This window comes from Arachis ipaensis, chromosome B05 (genome assembly GCF_000816755.2).
Source record: "Arachis ipaensis cultivar K30076 chromosome B05, Araip1.1, whole genome shotgun sequence".
NCBI classification, from domain to species: Eukaryota; Viridiplantae; Streptophyta; class Magnoliopsida; order Fabales; family Fabaceae; genus Arachis; species Arachis ipaensis.
In genome coordinates, this window is record NC_029789.2 from 148,308,628 (window position 1) to 148,331,949 (window position 23,322).

Sequence of the window (23,322 nt, forward strand, 5' to 3'; positions counted from 1 at the left end):
TATTCTTTTGGCTTGTGGGTTCCACTTGAGTTGGAGACCCACCAACAAATCTTCCCCTCATCGACTCAAGTGAGAATAGGCTAGTCCACCAAACCCGTCTTCTTTTTGCAATAATCAAACTTCACTGCAGGTAAACTCTTAATCATCACATCTGAACCATTATCATCAGTATGGATCTTCTCAAGTGCATATGACTTCATCTCAAGCGCTTGATATATCCAATGATACCTCACCTCTATGTGTTTCGATCTAAAATGAAACGTCGGATTCTTGTTGATATGGATAGCATTTTGACTGTCACAAAATAACACAAACTTCTCTTGATGCTTAACTCTTGTAAAAATTTCTTCATGCACAAGAGTTTCTTAGAAGCTTCAACAACAGCAATGTATTCTTCCTTCGTAGTAGACAAAGCAACACATTTCTAAAGTCGAGATTGTCACGACACAGCTCCCCTTGCAAAAGTCATCATATAACCAGAAGTAGACTTTCTTGAATTAAGATCTCCAGTCATATCCGCATCCGTGTAACCATCCAACACAGGTTGGCTACTCCCAAAGTATAAACAAACTCTGGAAGTACCATTAAGGTATCTAAAAATCCATTTCGTTGCTTGCTAGTGTTCCTTTCCAGGTTTAAAGAAAAACTGACTAACAACTCCAACAACATGAGCAATATCCTGCCTGATGCAAATCATAGCATACATCAAACTACCAACTATAGATGCATATCTAATCTTCTTCATTTCTGCTTTCTCTTTCTCACTTGTAGGACATTACCGCAAACTCAGCTTGAAATGACTAGCAAGTGAAGTACTAATAGGTTTGGAATTACTCATGCTAAACCTCTCTAAAACCTTCTTAATATACTTATGTTGCGACAACTACAGTTTTCCATTCTTCCTGTCACGAGTGATACTCATGCCAAGGATTTTCTTTGCAGGACCCAAATCCTTCATAGCAAAGAATTTATTCAAATCTTTCTTAAGACTTTCAATCTTCTTAGTGTCATGACCAACAATAAACATGCCATCAACATAAAGCAAGAGAATTATAAAATCACTATCAAAAAATTTCTTGACATATTCACAATGATCAAAAGAAGTCTTACTATACCCATGACCTTCCATGAAGGAATCAAACTTTGTGTACCACTGCCTTGGTGCTTGCTTCAGCCCATATAAGCTTTTCTTCAACTTGCATACAAGGTACTCCTTTTCTTTAATCTCAAAACTCTCTGGTTGCTCCATATAAATTTCTTTATCTTTGTCACCGTGAAAGAACACAGTCTTCACATCAAGTTGCTCAACCTATAAATTCAAACTAGCCGCTAATCCAAGCACAACTCGAATAGAAAACATCTTCACAATTAGAGAGAAAATCTCTTCAAAATTAATACCTTTCTTCTGTTGTGAGACATTTCAAAATTAATACCTTTCAAAATTAATTCGAGCTTTGTACCTTGGCTGTGAGACATTTTTATCCACTTTCAATTTGAACACCCATTTATTCTTGAATGCTCTCTTATCACTCGGCAACTTCACAAATTCAAACGTATGATTCTCATGCAAGGATTTTATTTCTTCTTGCATGGCCTTCAACCAATCTTCTTTATGCTCATCAGACATAGCTTCCTGGTATCTCTCTAGTTTCCAAGTCTCAATGTACATCACATACTCATGTAGAGAGCATTTCTGAAAAGGATGAGGTCTCTATTAGATCTTTTCAATTCAGGCTTAACTGGTAGTACAAGTGGAACTTCAACATCTGGTGGAACTTCTACATCTGGCACCTCAGGTTGAGGTGTAGGTTCATCATGCAAATCATCACCATCATTATCAACTTGTACATCTTTTCCATCAACAGGAGGTCTAGTAGAAGGACTAGGTTCATCATCAGCAGAATGTCTAACAGTTATTGTTGGCTTATCTGTCTTCTGAAGATTTTCAATAGTTTGGTCTTCAAGAAAAATCACATCTCTTATTTTATTGCTCACCGGATCCCATAATCTGTAACCAAAGTCTTCATGACCGTAACCCATGAAGATACATTGCTTTGACTTCCCATCAAGTTTAGATCTTTCATCTCTTAGAATGTGAACAAAAGCCCTGCAGCCGAACAATCGCAAGTGACTATAGGAGATATCTTTTTCTCTCCAAACTTTCTCTAGAACATCACCATTTAGTGGAACTGAAGGAGAAAGGTTGATCAAATCTACTACAGTCCTCATCGCTTCACCCCAAAAGAATTTAGGCAACTTTACATGAGAGATCATACAGCTGATTCTATCATTAATAGTGCGATTTATTCTCTTTGCAACTCATTTATATTGAGGAGTCTTAGGAACCATCTTATCAAACTTGATCCCATGTCCTTTATAATACTCTTCAAATGGACTCCTATAGCTCGAACACATTTCAATTTCCTTCTTGTTTCTCTTTCAACACTTGTATGGAAGTGTTTGAAGATACTGAGCACCTGGTCTTTAGATTTCAAAATAAAAGCCCATACTTTTCGAGAATAATCATCAATAAAATTTATAAAGTATGATGCACCGCCTAGTGTCTTAGCATTCATAGAGCAAATATCAGTGTGAACTAAATCTAGAACATGTGATCTCCAATGAGGCCCAGAACTATGAAATGATACTCTAGCATGCTTTCTACAAAACAATGGGTACAAGTATTTAAAGTTGTAGCTTTCACTGGAAGTGAGTGCTTCTTGGCTAAGACGCTTAGTCCTTTCTCGGTCAAGTGACCAAGACATATATGCCACAAATCAGAAGAGAAATCATCAGTTATATTTACCTCTTCTTTGCACAACTTTGCTTGTAACCGGTAGAGAGTAGTAAGACTATTGTCTTCTTTAGCAACAATGAGAGCCCCTTTAGTAATCTTGCATTTTCGACTACCAAAAGAAGTGCAATAACCCTCTTGATCTGATGCCTTTACTAAAATCAGATTGAACTGCATATCTGGCGCATGCCTAATATTCTTCAACTACAACTTGCATCCCATGTTGGTTTCAAGCCACACATCACCCATACCAATGATATCACACACCCCTTTATCTCCCAATTTGATCTTGTCAAAATTTCCAACAGTATAAAAAGTAAAAAATTCGTGCTTCAGAGTGACATGACATGAGGCACCAAAATCCATAAATCCAAGTGGAATCATCACAGACAAGATTAACATAGTTTTCATCATATGTGATCATAATATCTTCATAAACAATAACAAAAGTTTCTTTATCATTATCTTTACATTTGTCTTTGTTTCTTTCCCTTGATTGTTTTCTTTTCAAGAACCTATAATACCTCTTGATATGCCCCGACTTGCCACCTTGGTGACAAATGAACTCCTTTATTGGCTTGTACTTTCCTCTTGACTTGCTTTGACTGTTTGACCTATCAGAACTGTCTGAGGTTTTCTACTTTGTCTTCTCTCTCGTGACTCTGAAACAAGTGCTTTTGACTGGGAGGAGACATTAATCAAACTTCGCTCTCTTCTTCTGACTTCTTCATTCAACATGCTCTCTTTAACCATTGCTAACGTTAACTTTTCTTTTAGAGCTGAATTAGTTAATCTCACAACCAAAACTTTTTAACTATTAGGCAAAGAACTCAACAACAACAACAACAAGGCTTTCAACTCATGATTTGAAGTGATTTCATTATTTTTCAATTGGTTCACCATCTCCTGAAAAATACTCGAGTGCTTCAACATTGATTTACCTTCAATATACTTCATATTAACAAGCTTCCTAATCAAGAATGCTTTATTTTGCACATTTTTCTCTCGTGTTTAGTACCTATGGATTTATGCCCCCTCCGTAGGACCATACAAGTCCTTGTTATACAACATATCTTCCATGAGGGTCTTCCAAATCGAGTAATTTTTGGAATTCAATTTGACCATATTTGGCTCATGAGTATTTTTCTCCATTTAATTAGCATAGAAATAAACAACTAAAGCTCTGGATACAACATTGTTGGAAAAATTAAGGTTCAAACTAGAACCTGTCTAACAGCGAAAGCACCAAAAATAATTTTTGCACAACCTGTGTGATTAAAGAAGCAACACCAAAGATACTCCAAGTAGCAAATATAATGGCAGAAATTAAATAATCAAACACTAGAATTTTAATCATGAAACCCCCCTCCAAAAGCGGGACAAAAATCCACGGGACCTAGTCCAGTAAAATCTTCCACTATTAAAATAATGGGTACACAATCAGTATTTCTAGTAGCACTAGGGCATCTCAACAATCAACAAAATACATCATAAAACTGATGGAATCAACATAAACCCTCCACAAAATTGAGCATCTTTTCTTTATTTTCTTATTATTTTAGATATGAATGTATTGAGTTTTATTGAGATTTTAGTGTTTGAAGCCTATTTGGATGCTGAGTAGTTCTATTGTTTTGATTATTTCAGGTTAATTTTGGATCAGTTTGACAGAGTCTGTACAGAAGAAAAGAAAAGAATTTTGATTCTGTTTAGCGCCCAATCGATTTGAAATGCGTGCAGTCATTCTGTCAAGCTAGCACTAAACGCAAACCTGGGCATTTAGCGCTAGGTACCTCGTAACGTGTGCGAGCTCACTGCCTTGTAGGGCGCTAAACGCCGAGCCTGACGTTTAGCGCCAGGAAGACAGTAACGATTGGAAAGCTTATTGCCTAAGGAATTAGCAGTTGATTAGGTTAGAGGAGACTAAATCTCTAAGGAATTAGGGTTTAGTCAATTACAGTTTGCCATAAATTGAATCTTGCATGATTAAAATAGTTGGTAAGAAATATTAATCCAGAAAATAAATATCTCTAAAACATTAACTGTTCTCTCACATACTTCTCACACCAAGTTTACTGTTTGCTTTCTTAATTCATGATTTACTATTTAATGAAATTTGAACTCCGAAACACTACTTTCTGCTTGTTTGACTAAGTGAATCACTCAACTATTGTTGTTTGGTCCATCAATTCTCATGGGATCGACCCTCACTCACCTGAGGTATTACTTGGTACGACCCGATGTACTTGCCGATTAGTTTGTGGATTGTAAATTCCGTACCAGGTAAAAAGAAGAAAAGGAGAGAGAGGATAGTCGTGGCGACGCTGGAGTTGTCAAGGGTGAACAGAGAATTAGGAGGAGAAATATGACTTCGTGGTTTTGGTTCGATCAAAAGAAGAAGAAGAATGATGTCGGTGAGGTGGTGTAGCAAAAACAAAGAATGATGGTAGATGTTGGTGATGATGGTGGCCGAAAATGGAGAGGAGAAGGAGAAAATGCAGATGATGGTGGTGGATGTTAGTGATGATGGTGACTGAAAATGGCTTGGTGGTGTTCTGGTTTGTAAAGAGGAGGAGATGAAAAAAGAAAAGAAAGAAAAAAAGAGCATTTTGTCCTTTTCAATAGTTTCTTTTCACATGTTGACTTAATATTACACGTAAGCAAAATTCGTTAGCTCTAAAAGGAGATATTAATAGAGGAGTAGAATGTCTGATGAAGTTATTGATTAGGGCCCACAATGTTATTTTTCAATCGAAGAGGGCGGAACGAGAGTTAGTGAAATGGTCAAAAAGCGGGTTGGAGTTTTACTCATTTTCATTTATGGTTATTTTACAAATAAAATAAACTAAAATATTTAAATCCAATTAAAAAAAAACCTAAAAAGACCGCAGTCCATAACTTTCTATACAGCAATTACATTAAGTTTTCCTAACACGCATACTTTTATGGCTCAGTGACTCATCCACGTGTTCCGCCAAGTTACTCTTCTAAAAAGGACAACAAACCTACTAGGGTTAATTTTTTTTTATATTGGATAAGAATTGATGTAATTTTTTAATATTGAAAGTTATGGTGTTTTACAAAATTTTGGGGGCTATAGAATTCGTAGAGTGCGAATTGTCAAATCATTTTTTTTAATTTATAGAGACAATACATAGACTGCGTATTGTATTATTTTAATATTAAATTATAATACGCAGACTACGTATTGTATTATTTTAATATTAAATTACAATACACAGTCTGCGTATTGTGCTTGCACAGAACAATGCCTCCAGAACACTGTAAAATCCTATTTTTTGTAACATTAACGTAAAACTCTATTCACTCTTCCATATTAAAATAAAAAATCCACCTACTAGTCACAATAAAGATTAATCGATGAAAATATCTTTATATCTATATCAATTTACCTCTTTACTAGAGAACGCCCCAACTATGGCACTTTCTCAAATTGAACTTCAAGATTCAGAACTTCAACTCAAACTAAAATCAAATTATCAATCTTTAGTAACCATGAATTTATAAATGAGATATGATTCTAAATAAGATGTTATTACATACAAAAATATTATTTATATATTAAAATTAATCACTGTGTATTTATATATAAATACATATATAACTTAATTTATTTTTAATGTGTATTCTATAATTTTAATAATTAATTTTAGTGTACACCTAACTTAATTGTATTATACATTATATTAGTAATAATAATTAATCAAACTCGATGCAAATTCATTATCACCTCATTAGCTGTTATAATTGGTATCCAAATCTTTAAGAAAAATACAACTTAAATCCATTAATATTAATAGGGGTAAGAAGATTATAAAAGATTATAGAAACTATATTAAATTTGATAAATCAAAATTAGTTAAATTGCAAAAATTAATATTCAAAATTTACGACTAAAATTTATCATAATTATATAAACATGCTTATCAAGTAGTCAAATAAATTGGCATGTTAATCAAATAGTAAAATAAGTTACACTTTTACATGTTTCTTTACTTTCATTAAAAATTGTTATTAGTTGTTAAGAATCTATATTTTATTAAAAAATTTTGCCTATATAAAGGCAAATATATGTACCATTGTTATTTGTTTTATAAAGTAAAAAAAATAAATTAATTTCTGATTTTTTAATCTGTAAATATTTAAATCCATGAGGATTTGAAAATATATTTAAGTCTCTTGTCTCTTTAAAATTTGGACACATCGATCTTGTATCTAATAGAAATATTCTTCTATTATATGAGTGCTATTGATGAGTCCCAGACAAAAAAAAAAAAAAAACATATGATAGTACAATATATTTGAATAAGTAATATCAAAATTTCACCAAAAATGTCAATAAGCTCAAAACACAAAATGCTAATTCTCTTTGCCCCTTTCTTGGCGACAATACAAGCTATGAGCTATTTTCTTTCTTAAAATCTGAAAGTACACCACAGATTGCAATGCAAACAAAAATAAACCATAACGAGCTATTATGATTATGATTTTTGGTGTGTGTTAGTATCAGTTTGTGAACAAGCCGAACCGGGACTCTGCGCTTCACACTTTCAGATTCGCACTCAAACGACGTCGTTTCCTCATTCTTACTCTTCTCCTACGCAAGGAAAAACTCACCATTCCCGACATTCGTCAATCGCCAGTTTCTTCTCATCAATTCGTTCATAGAAGAAAATGAAAACTAAAGCAAAAGGTAATTCCTAAACATTCCTAAAATTGAAAGTAGAATAAAATAAAATAGCGATTTACCTCTGATTGAGATTGAGATTGCGACGATGGAGCAGCTTCATTAACGATCTTTCCATGTTCCTTCTCTCCCAATGTTCTCATCGGAGAAACTCTCTGTTCCGATCAAAATCCAAAACAGAAAAAAAAAAAAGAAGAAAAAAACGATTTCAGAATTGAATCGAATCGAAGAAATTCTGAGAGAAACTAATTTTTTATTTTTTATTTTTTATTTTTACCATGCATCGATATTTGAGCTCCTTCAAGCGGAACAAGCGATCAACCTCGATCTCGAACTTCTTCTGAAGCTCTCCTCTGTCTTCGAGCTCCTTCATCATGGCGTCGAGCTTCGCGTCCTTCTCCTTCAGCGCTGTCTTCGTCTTCTCCTTATCGATCCTCATCCTCTCCAGCTTCTTCTTGATCGCGCTCAGCTCTTCCGCCAGTGACGACGCCTCGGGGAGTTGCACTTCCACCGGAGCCAACGCAGCCGCAGTATGAGGAGGAAGAGTAGCTTCCGCTGCGGCGGTGATCGCGATAGTACGGTTCTCCTTGTCGCGGACGGGTGTGATCTCGCAGAGTGGTTCAGATTCGGGCTTGGGCTTGGGCTTCGGCCGGAGATCGGCGGGCGAGTTGTTCTTCGGCTGGAGTGGTGTCCGGCCTGATCGCGGCCGAGGTTTCGGAGGTATGGAAATCGGAGTGTGAGTTTGTGTTTACGTTTGCGTTTGCATTGTGGCGTGTTTGGATGATAGGTTTTTATTGTTATGTTTTGCAGCGAAGAAATGGAAAGTAGAATGGAGAAAAGGTGTTGGTGGTGATGGAAAGTTGAGTGAAGAGTAGAGTGTATTTTATTTTGAATTTCAATGGAGGGAGGCGCTAACGGCTAGTGCTTCTGTTTGTTCTTATTGGTATATTGACTATTTTCTATGCTTTATTAAAAAAAAAAAAAGTTCTACATTGGATGTTCGGATCAATTTTTTTCCCCTTGCTTTCTTGAAAAGAAAAAAGAGGATTCATAATTTCTTATACAATTTTGATTAGGCTTGAACTAGATTTAATTTGTTGTTTGTTCAACTGGCTAAATTCTTATATTGAGAGTTTGAGACTTGTTCCAAAACAAACCCTTGTTTATAATGATGCTAGCAAGTTTTATAATGATCTAGCAAGTTTGCCACCACATCTTGTTTAGCTGTGCCCCTCTAGTAGCATTTCTAATAATAATACTAAAAATCTAACAAAAAAGAGTATCCCCAAAAAATATATTGAAACTGGTGAAAAAATATTAATTATTATTACATGCAAAAAGTAATCAATTATCAAATTTATTATTTAAAAAATTATTTTAATACGTAAATATAATTTATTATGTATATTCTTATTACATACCAATCACTTTTTCAAGGTGGCAAAAGGCGATAAAAACCGAAGAGAATGCTAAACTAAATAATATTAAAAACCAAAAAGTCTGAAAAGAAAAATCTATGAAACTAACTGTACAAATGCAAGCCTATTTTACACCATAGAAAATAAAAAAGACAATTGGTAATTTGGTATGGTATTTTTATGTCATCCTTGGTAGGCTTATTAAAGCTTCACTATATTTTCGATTAAAAGGAGTATTATTACATGGGAGTTAGCAGACAAAACATGTGAATCAAAGATAGTCCATTGGAAGATCCCAATCATCTTCATTATCCCAATATCTTTGATTAGGTTTCTTTCTTCCAAGACTTTTCCTTCTCCTTGAAACTCGGCCATATGTCACAGATGGTTCAGAGTCATAATCTTCAAGATCATCCATTGAAACTCCTACATTCTGGTTGCCAAGAAACCCTGGGACAAGCAAATAGGTTGTTTTATGATCAGCAAGACAAAATAAATAAATGAGTCAATGACATTTCTTTTAGTAGTAATAATGATTATATAGCAATAGAGCGATGCTATCCAACTTGGTGTACGAGACAAAATGAGCACACAAGATATTTTTCTTCAATGTTTTATTGGGAAGTCAAAATGTTGTTCTGTTTCCTCGCTAAATTCTAAATCGTCCCCGGAGTAGAAAAAGAGCACCAACTATTTCAAAAGAAAACGAATTCAATAAAACCAAATGGAGGAAAGGGTATTTTTGGAAGAAAAAAATTTAATTTTGACCAGAAAACTAAAACAGGACGAAATAAGACGTTCAGAATAAAAATAGAATGTTTGGAACGTTAGGGACAAAATCAAGACTTAGCCCAAATGTTAGGGAGTAAGACAGTATTTTACCCAAACTAAATGATATAATTAGACTTTTACCAACCAAATAATATAATTAGATGACTTTGCTTAAAAATCTATGGACAATAGCCATAAAACGGAGAAACCAAAATAAAGTATGAGAATCACAAGTTCCCATGTACAAGCCATAATAAGCATGGCTTGATATATAAGCAGGAATCAAAACTTTCAGCAGCTAAGAAACAGAGGCGAAGTATATCACGAAGCTCTAATCAGAAAAGGAAGCAATGTTGCCGAAATCAATATCCTACTTAGTTCGTTAGTCGTAAGGGCAAAAGAAAATGTAAAATGTGAAATAGTAATGTGATACACTCATACACTCAAACTTCCATTATTGAAATGAAGGTACCTTTGAAAGCCTTTGTATACGCGACGTTGCAGCTTCGTGTATGAATTTAATTAAATAAAAAATTATTATATATATAATTATATATATAGTATTTAAATTAAATTTTAGTTCACTAATTTATTATCACGATCCCAAATTTAAATTTTATTGTCTTTAAATATAGCAAAAATATTCATAATAATATCCTAAATTTAAATTTTAGTACTACAAATTTAGTTAAAAAAAAACACACAAAAATAAATTGAGTGGTGTGCACAATTACATAAATCGAAGGTAAGTAATTAAAAAAAATGTGTGGGACTCTATTCTAATTGATATTTTTCTACTCTAAACAGACACGCATAAGCAACTACATCTCAAAAAAAAGAGAGTGACAAAGAAAGAGCTTGTGCCCCAGGAGAGTCGATGTGATTGCTGTATGATGCGGTTGACCAGGTTTGAAATGACATGTTCGATTGCGAGCTTGAGCAAGAGAGAGGACTCATGACCGGTGGAAAACCAAAAAACGAAAGATGAGGAAGGAGGCATGGCAGAGGATTGGAGGTGGAAGATGTCACTGTCGCCGCCGCCGCTGGATCTCTCTATCGTTACTATATGTCGGAGCTACTCAAAACAGTCGTCAACTTTACCTTGCCTTCAACCCTTCTCAATTACTTGGATTTCAACCCCTAATTTCTAACTTATAGTCTTATAGTGTTGGTCTTCAGTCTTTTGGGACTAATTTGTAAGTAGACTTTATATTTATAATTGTTCGATTTTGCATCTGTAATTATTTTGTTGTACACTGCTTTAAACTTATAATTATACTTACAAAGATTACTATCGAATTTTACTATCAAAAGATTTTAATTGGACTTGAATAATCTATTTATTAGAACTAAATATTTATTCTTGTGAAACTCATTTTTACCTGCACACGAGATTATATATTTTTATGAGATTATATAATTTTAAAACTAATTATTGATACTTGCTATTCTTAAATTGTGAAATATGGTGGAATTCTTTATGATTTAAAAAGTAAGATCCAAAATTATTTGTATGAGAAAGTATTGGTTTATATGATTTGAGACCTTGTGTATTTGAAAGAGTAAATAGTTCATTATATTTTGAATTAGTTTGGAGAGACTCGTATTAAAAAATTATAGTTAACAATGATAATGACGTTAATCTAGATGTATTTGGTTTAAATCTCACCTAATATGGACATTGCTAACTTAACGTGTAGGCCACACATTGATATGTTATTCTATATAGACATTGATTTAATTAATTAAAAGATATATTAGAATATTTTTAAAATATTGTTTACAAGACGGTTAAATTAAATTTTTTCATAGACCGATAAATTTATCCAATTATATTTTATTTTACATTAAACAAAATCTGTTAATAAATTTATTTATGAGACTATTAGATTAAATTATGTAGAAGACAATATTAGAATATAATTAATTATTTATTACAATAGCATTAAATTAATTTTTTGTCAAAGACTGCTAAATTAATTATTTTATCTGATTATTTTTATAAATGATATGGAGTGCATTTTTTTTAATTTAGTAATTTTGAGTAATGTAATACGTACTAAAAAAAACTAATCGAACGTCTTTTTACAGACACTTCAGATGTTCTTGTCATGTCGTGTGAGCTTGTTGATTTTATTGTCTGACATCCTACTATTTTATATTAGGAAGATCGGGTTCAGCCACACAATCAAGTTAAGGAATTTCATATTAGATAATTCTTTATTCTCTATTTTTGTTAAACAGCAGAGGTTCAAAACCCATAATTTTTACCTTCTATGAGGTAAGTGCATATTACACGCCAGAATATGGCGTACCATCTTGGTTTGCGAATAGATGGTAAGCTGATTGGGAGGTACACTAGAAATTTTCTACAATTTCATAGCTATCCCACATGACAGTGGGTTGAGGCCCTGTTCGATGATAGGCGTCAACCTCACTATAGCTAAAGGCGGAGGAAGAAGTAACCGAGCATCCCCACCAGCTTGAGCCTCCGACATATACTCATCAAAGAAATCACTCTCGTTAGATGACCTGGTTTCAGCAATGTAAGCTGAATGAGACTCACTCTCCTCTTTTTCCACGTGATCACTCAGTTTAACACAGTAAATAAATGTTGCTACTACCAAGACTGCCTGTGGGATCGAAGAGAAATGCCCACCACCACCTACATCATGAACTATAACATATCATTCCATCACATGTTGGGCATTTATATTAACCTCACATGCACCTCGAACATTACCCTCACATGGTCATCAACTTTGACCTAAAATATCTTGTTTTGAAACCCTCTGTTCGACAACGTTATAAGAATTTATAACCACTCTCCTAACTTTCTTGGAACCTATTATCCCTATATTGATCAAAATGACATTCTTCAGCGTATATAGAGAATAAAGTCGACAAATGTGCACAATATCACAGGAGAATTACACTAAAATATCACTCTTTATTCACAATTTCTTATGACCCCATTTGAGTAAATAATCACAAAGAAAAACTCATTAATAGTCATATCTGTGAATTAAAAAAAAAAAGAGAATGTAGTGTGTTGGATGAATTATAATGAGTCTTGAGGTTCAAACTTTTTATATAGGTGATTTTTTTTAACATAACTATTTAAAATGCAAAATATCTAATTTACTTTTACACAGATCTCAGATGTATTGAGTTTAAAAAATTTATTACCTTATCTTGAATGCACAGTGTTCCAAATATGTACAACTTACATAAATATAATTGATCTAAGGTGCATCCAAGATATTTTATAAAAAATATGACACATCTCGAGTGTAAAATACTTGAAATTTGAGTATAATTTTTTTTAACTTTTATATCCAAAATATAAAATAATTATTTAAAATGGCAAACATTTCACAAATTATGCATATTAATAAATATAATATTATTTAATTTAAATTAAAAAATCTCTCTTTTTCACGGGTAGTAATTTTTCCTAGCAAGCGGATATCCACAAAAATTTATCTGTCGAAAAATAAATTTGGGGGTAATTTTTTTCTGCAGAGACCGAAGATGGGACCTGTATAATAAACAGGACGGAGACATGGATAGAGATTCCCGCCTCGTGGAGACCCATATAATACCGTGTAAAAGAAATGACCAAACTGCCCTTAATACATATAAGTTTCACAATTCATAAAATTCTAACAACTACATTCTCCCTCTTCTCAGCAGCCCACCACAAACCCTATCAGAGGAGATTCACTCCCCCTCTTCTCTCACCGCCGTCCGCCACCCTCTTCCCCCTTCACCGCCGCGCTCTCCCTTCACATTGCTTCTTCCTCTCACTCTCAAAGCCACCGGCACCATAGCAGTCATTGCGTCGTGCGCCTGAGGAGAAGATAACCATTTCCGCTTCGTCGCCATCCAGAGGAAAGGAGAGCCGTCTTCATGCTACGCGCCCGAGGAGAAAAAAACCGTCGTCACTTCGTCGTCATCCAGAGGACAGGAGAGCCATCTTCATGCCACGTGCCTGAGGAGAACCATCGCAGTTTTCGTCGCCGTCCAGAGGAGAGTTGTCTTCATCGTCACCGTTCATAGGAGAGCCGCCTTCGTCGCCGTCAAAAGAAGAGCCATCATTCATCGTCATCAGAGGAGAGCCACTGCCGCTCACCTTCTTCCTCTCACTGCGTCGCTCACTGCTTCCTGCTCAAAGATTCATCGTCCCTGTCTCTGGTCCGCCTCTTTCCTGTCGGCGCTCACTGATTTTAATATATGTTTTGATTTTCAATTGATGAAATTGCTATGGTTTGAATTCTATTAATGTGAAATTAGATTTAGGTTTAGGATTTGAATTTTGTTAATTGATAAATTTAAATTTAGAGATAAATTTTGTTGTTATGAAATTGAATTTAGGGTTTAAAGTTTGAATTTTTTAAAAAAAATTGGGACATTTTAGAATTTGAAATATGTTAAATGTTAATTATCTTTTAGTTTTTTATTTTTCTATTTTTTTAAAATATTTTGAATTTTTTTTTAAATTCAAAAATATTCGTAGAGACCCCAATTCTCGACAGATACGGGGTCCTTATCATCTGTGATGGGGACGAGATAGAAACAGATTATAAGAGCAACTTCAATGGCTAAATTTTGGAAGCCCTATTACTATATGTGTCAAAAAAAAAAGAAAAAAAAGAAGGGAACCATGCATTGAAGTGGGAGTGAATCCTCTCGAGTGAAGAAAAATTGGATGGTGTCTATTGTGATTCTTGCCCTTCATTGCTCTCTCTCTCATATTTATTTTTAGTGTTATTTATAAAGTTAATGGTGAGATATCATAAAATACTAGAAAAGATCCATTTTCCATTAAAATAGAATGAGAAGTGAGGTCTTTCTCTTTTATCGAGAAAGTGAAGACCTCTGAAAAGGGACTTTGCCTTTTCAATAATTTTTTGATACGTGACTAATAAAAAGAATAAAAAAATTTATTTAAATAATTAAATCATATTTAAGTTAGTTGATAATTATAATTAATTATATAAATTATAAATAAAAATTAGGATGAATTTCTTATTGAAAATGATCTAGATGACAGGAGACGGGGGACATGTCTCCGTCCCTGGAACCCATTGCCATATCTACGTGGCCTTTTTCATGGTATAAAAAACACATAATGCGGGTTGCTGGACATTATCATTAAATATGCTTGAAGATAAAAAAAGAAATTCCTTTAATCCAAATGAGCACCGCAAAATTAGGTTCATTTTTTTATATATGAAAAAAATATTAATATTACACAATAAAATAGATATTTGTACCGTATTTATACTACTATGATGTTAGTATAAATCGCAAGTTACGTTTTGTGTTTTTATTTTTTAATTTTTTTCTGTTTTTGATTTTTGAACAACATAAAACGTAGGTTGCGTTTTATTTTAAAAAAAATTGAAATAAAACTCACAAAAACGTAAGTTACATTTTACATTTTGCTATTTTTTAATAATAATCAAAACGCAGGTTACGTTCCAATAATAATAATAACAATAATAACAAGAGTGCTAATACTAATAATCTACTAATAATAACAATATTGATAGTACTATTATTCCTAATATTAACTAACAGTTACAATAATATAACTAAAACGGTGAATATATGTTAAAAATATTAAAATTAACATAATATTTTTACCAAAATACATGCGGTCAAATATTTAATTAAGTTTTTAATTATAAATATTTTTAATTTGTAAAGAAATATTCAGTTAACTCTAATATTTTTTACACTAAGAAGGACTTAATTATAAAATTAAAGCAATTTTGGGATCTAATTGAAAAAAAAAATATAAAAACTCAATTAAAAATTTGATAAAACTATAGAGACCAACAGAATAATTAAACTTAATAATAATAATAACAATAATAATAATAACTTGTTGTAGTGCTAATAACAATAATAATAGTAGTAATATAATAATATTAATAATACTAATATGCTTTAGCCAACTCTTTGTAGAAAATTTTTTTCTTTTTTTCTTATATTAAAACGCAAGTTGCGTTTTGCTTTTTTATTTTTATTTTTTTTGTTTCTAATAAAACGCAAGTTACGTTTTGTACTACTATAAATTTGCAGGTCCATAATTTTACATAACACACCATAATACAATATATGTACATAACACTATTTTTTCTTCCATTTTTAAATTATTTTCTGGCAAAATTAGCACAGGCAAGTGGAGAAACCAAATTTCCGTAGCATATTCCCCATCCTCACATTCCAACAAGTACAAAAAACCCATTACACCAAAAAAGGAAAGAAAACAAGTGGGACCCAATATACACTTGGTCAACCACTCAATTGGCACCAACAACCAATCACATGAAACCACGTAACACCTGATTAACATGTTTACGCGGCGACGCGAGTGCTCTTCCACATGTTTAATTGAAATCGGAATCCCTCTTTTCCTTTCTTCTATTTTTCTGTGAAAACAACGCCTTTTTTCCCCAATTCCCTTCCCCCGCAACCTTCCCAGGTAAGAAAACCAACTCAAATTTCTTATATCCGTTTCCAAAGTTTCGATTTTTTGTCTTCCTTTTGCTTTCAAACCATCATCTTTTATTATTTTTCAAATCCCGTCTTGTAGGTTAGCTTGTAGCGTTTAATTAATTAATTAATTAATTCTTTAGTTCTGTTTGTTCTGGTGGGTTGGTTTGTTTGATGATGCTTTTGTTTATCTTTATATGAAGATGATGAATTGATGTTTGTAGCTTGTGAATTATGTGCTTTTGTCCTTTGGGGTTTTGACCCTAGTTTTGGGTTTTTTGGGACTTTTGGATCCGTGATTTGGTGTTTTGGGAATTTTGTCATGAGTTAGATCTTGATGTCCATTGAAGTATAGATTGTCGTTTTATCATATCTTTGATACCGATGTTCAATGCCGGATTACTTTCTTGGACTAGGAAGCATCCATGTTTGATAATTTTTTAATTATTCACCCTTTTTAGTAGTTGTTGGTATTTTTTTTGTCTAAAATGATTCTATTTATTTAAGATTGGTGGTTGAGATCTGTTACGGATCTGGCCCACGGATCCTATACCCGGAATGGTCCCCGAACCCGGTTACATAGGTCTGACCCGTTTCGTCCTTCTAGAAGGTTCGGAACCGGCCCACTAGAGCTCCTAACCGACTTTCGAATTCAAACGTCTCCCTTATCTTAGTAAAATAAGATAAGATAAGATCATTCAAATATCTCTCTTATCTTAGCCAAATAAGATAAGATAACATATTCACCATCACCTATAAATAATTTAGCCATGTCTCTCTGATTTTGATTCCTCCTTCTTTGTTGGATGAAAACTTTTAGCAATAACTTACAATAATTTATGGGAATAAAGAATAAGTGATGTATACTGATTTACATAAATTCTGAACGAAGCAGAAAGTCTACATTTTTTATGCATACATTAGGATTAGCTTGACCCTGGTTCTATTTGCCGTGATGCCTGCATTTTGCTCTCTTCTCCATTCTCACCTAAAACAAGGAGGTGAATCTTATTAACATAATAATTTGTAATTCAGATTTTTGTTCATTCATAGAGAAAATTGTTAAATTTTTATCGTCTACAAGCATTTTAACTTTTGATCACTGATTGTTATTACTTATTAATATATATGTGAAGAAACGTATTTTAATTTGAGCAATACTATTGATCCCCATTGTGTTTTCAATTTCTTTTTTTAAAAAAATTAGTTATATATAATGTGATTTCACTTCAAATTTTAAATGACTCCATTATAAATAAATTAAATTTAATTGGCCAAAATTTTAAATTTATTTTTTTATTTTTCTATTATTTTGACTATTATTTAACCTAATCAAATTTATTTCTTGTGTTGTCACTCTTTTATTCCATTAAACCCTCCTCTTATTTTTATATTTTCAATTTTTTTTCTATTTTTTGTCTAGTGGTCAGCCTCTCTTCATCAAAAGGTAAATTTTAAATTTTCCATGTTTTTTATATAGCTTTCTATGACTATGTATGTATTTTCCTATTTCATTATTTCTCTTTTTGATATTTTCAATAGAAAATTTTAATTCAAACAATTATAGTTTAGGTATTAATCTAATATTTTATTCTCTTCATGACTTTATATATTTTATTTTATTTTCAATTTATTCATCTTTATTATTTGTTTTTTTTTTACTTTTGTTCTATTATATGTATCTATGTTGCATATAAAATTTTAAAATGAATTGATTAATTTAATAATTTAAAATAGATTTTTTATTTTTAGAAATAGTAATGAAAAAATATTTTAATTACAATACATAATTACACAGATGCATAAAATTTTTCATCTAACATTATTTAGCACGCCTCCACTCTTAAAATTTTTTTGGTCTGTCACTGTAACTAGTAAATATTATTTTTTTGTCAGCATTTAATAATAATATTTACTCATATTTAAAGAAATTTTGCATACAAAAAGTATATAGTTTATACCTATATTTATCAAAGTAATTAATATAGTTTGCATCCACATTTTTTTATAATTTGCATACATAAATTAATAAAAATTATTTGTTAAAGATAATTTAGTGTTTGTACTAGTCAAATAGTCATAAAAATACTAAAAATGATTAGTCCCAAAAATTTTATTTTTAATTTTTTTTTTAAAATTTTATATTTTTATTTAATTATGAGTTTATGACCGAATTAATTGAACAAAAATAATTTATCGGTTGAATTAGTGATTAATCTCGTTCGGTTCTGATAAGTATGGACTACAGTTCAATCTCTATTCACTTACCCGTCGATAGACGAGAACGACCCCCGTTTCTTTGTCCTGAATCACTCCCACCTCTTTAATGTGTTTGCTGCTATCTGTTCTCTTTCTACAATCTCCGTAGCTATGTAATGTCAGCGAGGTCTCATCGCCGATTTGTTCTCTCTGCCATTGTTGTGCACTTGTGCTCTCTACTCACCCAGTCTTATCACTTCCTCTGTGCTCTCTCTCGTTACCAGTACCTCTCGATATCTTAATTTTAAAATTTCTATTTTATGAATTAGTTTTGATTTTTGCAAGGTTATGAAAATTGGTGCGAACCGTGAGGACAAGAATTGCAGTTTGGTTAAAAATTATAACCGCCAAATTTAAAAACCGTTTTTGAACTGTTGAACCGATTGAAAACCGGTCGGTCAAACCGAATGGCAATACGACAGGTTTTCACCCTTTTGAATGAAAACGACGCCGTTTCACTATTAAAAAGAAAAAAAGGAAGGAGAAACGGGAATCCACTAACCCTAGTCTCCACTTTCAGCAGCATCTCCTTCCTCTCGAGCTCCTCAGTCCTCCCTCACACCCTCAGAATCGCATCATTTGCTCTGTCCAGCCACTAAGCTCCATAGTTCCATCCAGGTCATCCTTGAAAACGCTAGCCTCTCTTTATGAGGTGAAAACACAATGTCTAATTAAGCTTGATTAAATTCGGCTGGAGCTCTTTAATCTTTGTGATATCTTCTTCTTAGATAGATCCTTAATTTGTTTGATTTGCTTTTGTATGATTAAACCTTGTTACTTTAACTAATTAACATTCTGGAGCCTTAATTTGCTTGTTTTGCTTGTCATTTGAATTTAATTAAATATAAATGGAAGGAGATATGCCTTAATTTGCTTCTGTTTTACTTGCCATTTAGGTTCACTAATGCATATTCCTTAAACACAATGTAATAAGTGCCTTGCATGTAATTGTTTGCAGTTCCTGATTTATCTTTTGTTCCTTTTTGGATCTTGGATATATAACATTTTAAATGCCTAATGACTTGTAATATGTGTGCTGTGTAAAAGGATTTGCTGCATCTTTAAGGGTTATTTCACTTGAGATTGCTTGCTTTCCTTTGATCAGCTGTTGTACTAAATTTGGGTCTTAATCAAAATTCAGAATTGTCAATATTTGAAGAAAATTGTCAAGTCTTATTTCTCCATGTCTGGACAAATACAATCAACATAAACTTTTGAATTGATTTGAGGAATGAGGAGTAAAATAGACTCGTGGTATTTAAGTATTGAATTGATTTGATTTGATTTCCTACGTATAACAAGGACTGAGATTAATCATCTTCGACCTCTATCCTACTCTTTCCGCAATTGAATAAGCTTTTTTCTTGAAATTAAATTTGACACATTCTTCCCTTGTTAATGCTGAGCAAAGCCATGAGATTTAGAAACCTGGGACTACTTGGATCATTTGCCAAAGAGGGGTTGGAAAAAGCATTCTCTCTTGGAAAGTTCTTCTGTTTTTTACATGTCACCGACACCTATTTGGTCACCTTTGTTGTGGTAAGCATGTGGTATCTATTTGCTTTTTCTTAAAATTCTATTTCTTTTTCAAGAAACTTGCAAATTGATCATGACAAACTTCCATCATATCATTCTTTAAAATTATAAATCAAAAGAAAAAAAAAGGTGATTAACTGTATTCCTTCACTTTAAAATGGATCTCCACAAATACACTTAACTATTACAATAATCTGACAGTATTAATTTAATTAAGATATTGTAACAATTAGGAATCTGTTAAGTGTCCAAGTGAAGAAAACAAGGAGGGAAGGGAAGCAATTAAGTCAGTTATAGAGGATGGTGGTAAAATAGTACCTTTACCTTTTATTTACAATAGAAAAGTGAGTTGAAAATGAAAATAGGGCCAACTAATGTAACAAATAGGACAGCTGGAAAGGTTGGTGGAGATGAGGTAATTCTATTATAGAGAGAGGATCAAAGTTGGGATTTTAGACCGGGCAGGATCTTAGGAGGGTGGTAGCTGCTCGAATGCTACCTTGTTATCTACTTTCCGTAATTGGTTCTTCAATTGATTCATCAAAGACCGAGAGAGTATCACTTTTATACCTTCCAACTTCTATGTTTCTCATTCCCTTCTATTATCTTCCTACTCTCCCTTTTGTAATTCTGCTCTTTATATTCTTCTAATCTGATTCTTCCTCTATTGCCTAGACTTATAATTACTGCCTAGTCTTACAAAATTTTAGAGAATTTTTTAAGTTGAGTTAATTGGAGAGTAATGTGGGTATCACTTTTTTCTTATGAAAAGCAACTAATCAGCCTCAATGCATCAGACATCTGGTCCTAGCATGCTTCCCACAATAGATTTGATCCCAACAATATTTTTCGGTGAAAGGATCTCAACTAGATTTGGTAAAGTTACTCGTGGAGATATTGTGATTATTCGCTCCCCTCAAAACCCTAGGAAGCTTCTGGCTAAACGATTGGTTGGAATGGAGGATGATACTGTTACATACATTTCTAACCCTGATGAGCCTGATAAGCATGAAACTATTGTGGTATGGTTGATTCCTTATTTTTCTAGTGTTTTTCGTTCTATGGTTTTAATTAGGATTTAATTTCTATGCACCAAAACAACTTTACATTGTCAATGTAGCATAGATTTTATTCTCTTTTGATTTTGAGTTTTGGTTTTGGTTTGGTAGTGTGTTCGCCTTTTCTTTTGAATAATTGGTTTAAGGCATGGTTCATTTTGGTTCATCATTTTAATTGCCGGCTTGGTATTTGCTTATTTATAGCTTTTTTTTTCTTCTTTCAGTCAGATGAGTTGGATAGCCCCAACTTAACATCACAAACTCATGCACACTACACACTCACACACACAACACTTTTAAGGGTTCCTATCCACTACTTGGTCTCAACGAAGTTTCAGACCCGGGTGTGGTTGCTCACGAGGCAAATGAGGCCTCGACCACCTTATTTATAGCTTCTTGTGTTGATTTGTTCCCCTCCCTTACAAAATGGATATATAGATTATGTTGTCTATGTCTGTGTTATTTAGGTTCCAAAGGGTCACGTTTGGATACAGGGTGATAATGCATAAAATCCAATGATTCAAGGAATTTTGGTGCTGTTCCTTATGGACTTATTCAGCACAGGCTATTTTGGAGGGTAATATTTGTTTACTTAAAAAATTGTCCCCTTTCTTTATTTTTTCATCCAATCTTTTGATGTTTCTACTCTGTAGGTATGGCCAATAAAAGGTTTTGGACCTTTCTGGAAACACTGATGTGAGTGTACTTTATGATTCTCAAGTGAAGTTCAATGAAATTCAGCTTCACAAATCCCCTTTTCGTTTCCCTCTTTCTCTCTCTTTTCTCTCCACTTTCCTCTCTCCTCTCTCGATCTCATACCGTACAATTTGTTCAAGTTCACTAGCTTTTGTATCCTAATTCTATTGATTCCAATATTATGTTTCTAAGTTGCACATTTGGAGTCTTAGGTGGCAAAAAAATAATACAAAATATACTATCTTGTCAAAAGATAACAATGAGATAAATAGTTTAAAATTTAACACTCCGGTAAATAGATCTATGATACTTGGGTTAAAAAAATCTCATTGTCTATGAGCATACTGTAAGTTAAAATGCATAATTAATAATTAATTTATAACTTAGAATTATAAGCTCAAATTTTTCATAGTTATAAATAGCAATTTACTGAAATATTGACTATAGTAAGTTTAAATTTAAAATTTCATGCTCACTATTAGATTCTTTACTTACCACACTGTCACTCATAGTGACTCAACTTATCATATCTATATTATTGTGTCTGTGTGACTTCAATATTACGGATTTAAGCCTTGGAAATAACCACTAATATAATTATTATAATTATTAGGTTAGGCTGTGTACATTACATTTTTTAGATATGGTTCTTTTTCGGATTTTACGTTAATGTGGATTATTTATGTATTGGAATTTTCTTTTTAATTTCTAATTCGAACTTTTAGTTTGATTTAGAAAGAATATTAATTATGAATTGTTGGTATCTTCTTAATAGGATATTGGAACTGGACCTGTTCATACATTTGTGATTCAGTGTCGTTGCTGATTATTCACACTTGTTCTTGTTCCATTTGGAAGCCAAATCAAATTGAATAGTATCGTTTGAATTTTCTAACAACTGATAATGGCATTGATTGTGCTAGCCCGGTTATATATTCAGATTATATCATTCTTACAATAGTAATTCGAGCTAGTTGCAAATTTAAAAAGCTTCTTTGTATTGAATAGTTTGGTATATTGGAATCCACTATAGCATTTATTTTAGGGGTATCTATCAAGTTAAATTTCTGCAACTTTACTTCTACCCTTCATTTGTCTATACATTTTGCTCAATAATGTGGTTAAACTTTGCTTTAAAGCTAGAGTTAAAAACATGATCTCTACTTGTACACTACTCATGTCTATTAAACTATTAAGATATTCACATATATAATCTAGTGCAAAAAGAGCATGAATATTGTGGCTACCTAGGCAATGAAGAGATTCCAACTAGGCACAATTTTTTTGGTCCTTCTTCTGATTATTCTTACAAAATCTTCAACTGTCAATGCAGTAGAAGATGGCAGTATTAAGAATGAAGAATCTGATAAGGAAGAGCAAAATCATGTTCCAAATTTTATCTCAAGTTATGGGTATGAATTAGAAATTAATTATTTTCTATCAAATTAATTTTATGATGAATTGTTTATGATGAAATAGAAAAATTATCTTCCTTTTAGTTTGGCATCTTTCTCCAAAAGAAAAACAATTCATCATAAAATTAATTTGATAGAAAATAATCAATTTCTAATTCAT

The 23,322-nt window shown here is 32.6% G+C and overlaps 1 protein-coding gene, 2 long non-coding RNA genes and 1 pseudogene across 5 annotated transcripts; 2 read left to right on the top strand and 2 right to left on the bottom strand.

The window, feature by feature from the left end:
* On the bottom strand, nucleotides 7,101-8,375 carry LOC107642237 (high mobility group B protein 6). 3 transcript variants are annotated; one of them, XM_016345530.2, is made up of 3 exons: nucleotides 7,780-8,362; nucleotides 7,565-7,657; nucleotides 7,101-7,412 (listed from the first exon to the last, which is right to left on the bottom strand). In XM_016345530.2, exons 1-3 carry the CDS (start codon nucleotides 7,939-7,941, stop codon nucleotides 7,212-7,214), a joined length of 456 nt encoding a protein of 151 aa, XP_016201016.1. In that variant the 5' UTR covers nucleotides 7,942-8,362; the 3' UTR covers nucleotides 7,101-7,211. The 3 variants fall into 3 exon arrangements, with proteins under 3 accessions (XP_016201016.1, XP_020958969.1, XP_020958970.1); XM_021103310.1 differs by having other exon boundaries at nucleotides 7,325-7,496; nucleotides 7,780-8,375; XM_021103311.1 differs by having other exon boundaries at nucleotides 7,325-7,461; nucleotides 7,780-8,366.
* On the top strand, nucleotides 8,086-8,604 carry LOC110262695. Its single transcript, XR_002347661.1, has 2 exons — nucleotides 8,086-8,222; nucleotides 8,313-8,604. It is a non-coding gene; the product is annotated as an uncharacterized LOC110262695 (long non-coding RNA).
* LOC107642238 lies at nucleotides 8,967-10,205 on the bottom strand. The gene is made up of 2 exons (XR_001620650.2): nucleotides 10,164-10,205; nucleotides 8,967-9,370 (listed from the first exon to the last, which is right to left on the bottom strand). It is a non-coding gene; the product is annotated as an uncharacterized LOC107642238 (long non-coding RNA).
* Nucleotides 18,167-22,083, top strand: LOC107644921 (annotated as a pseudogene).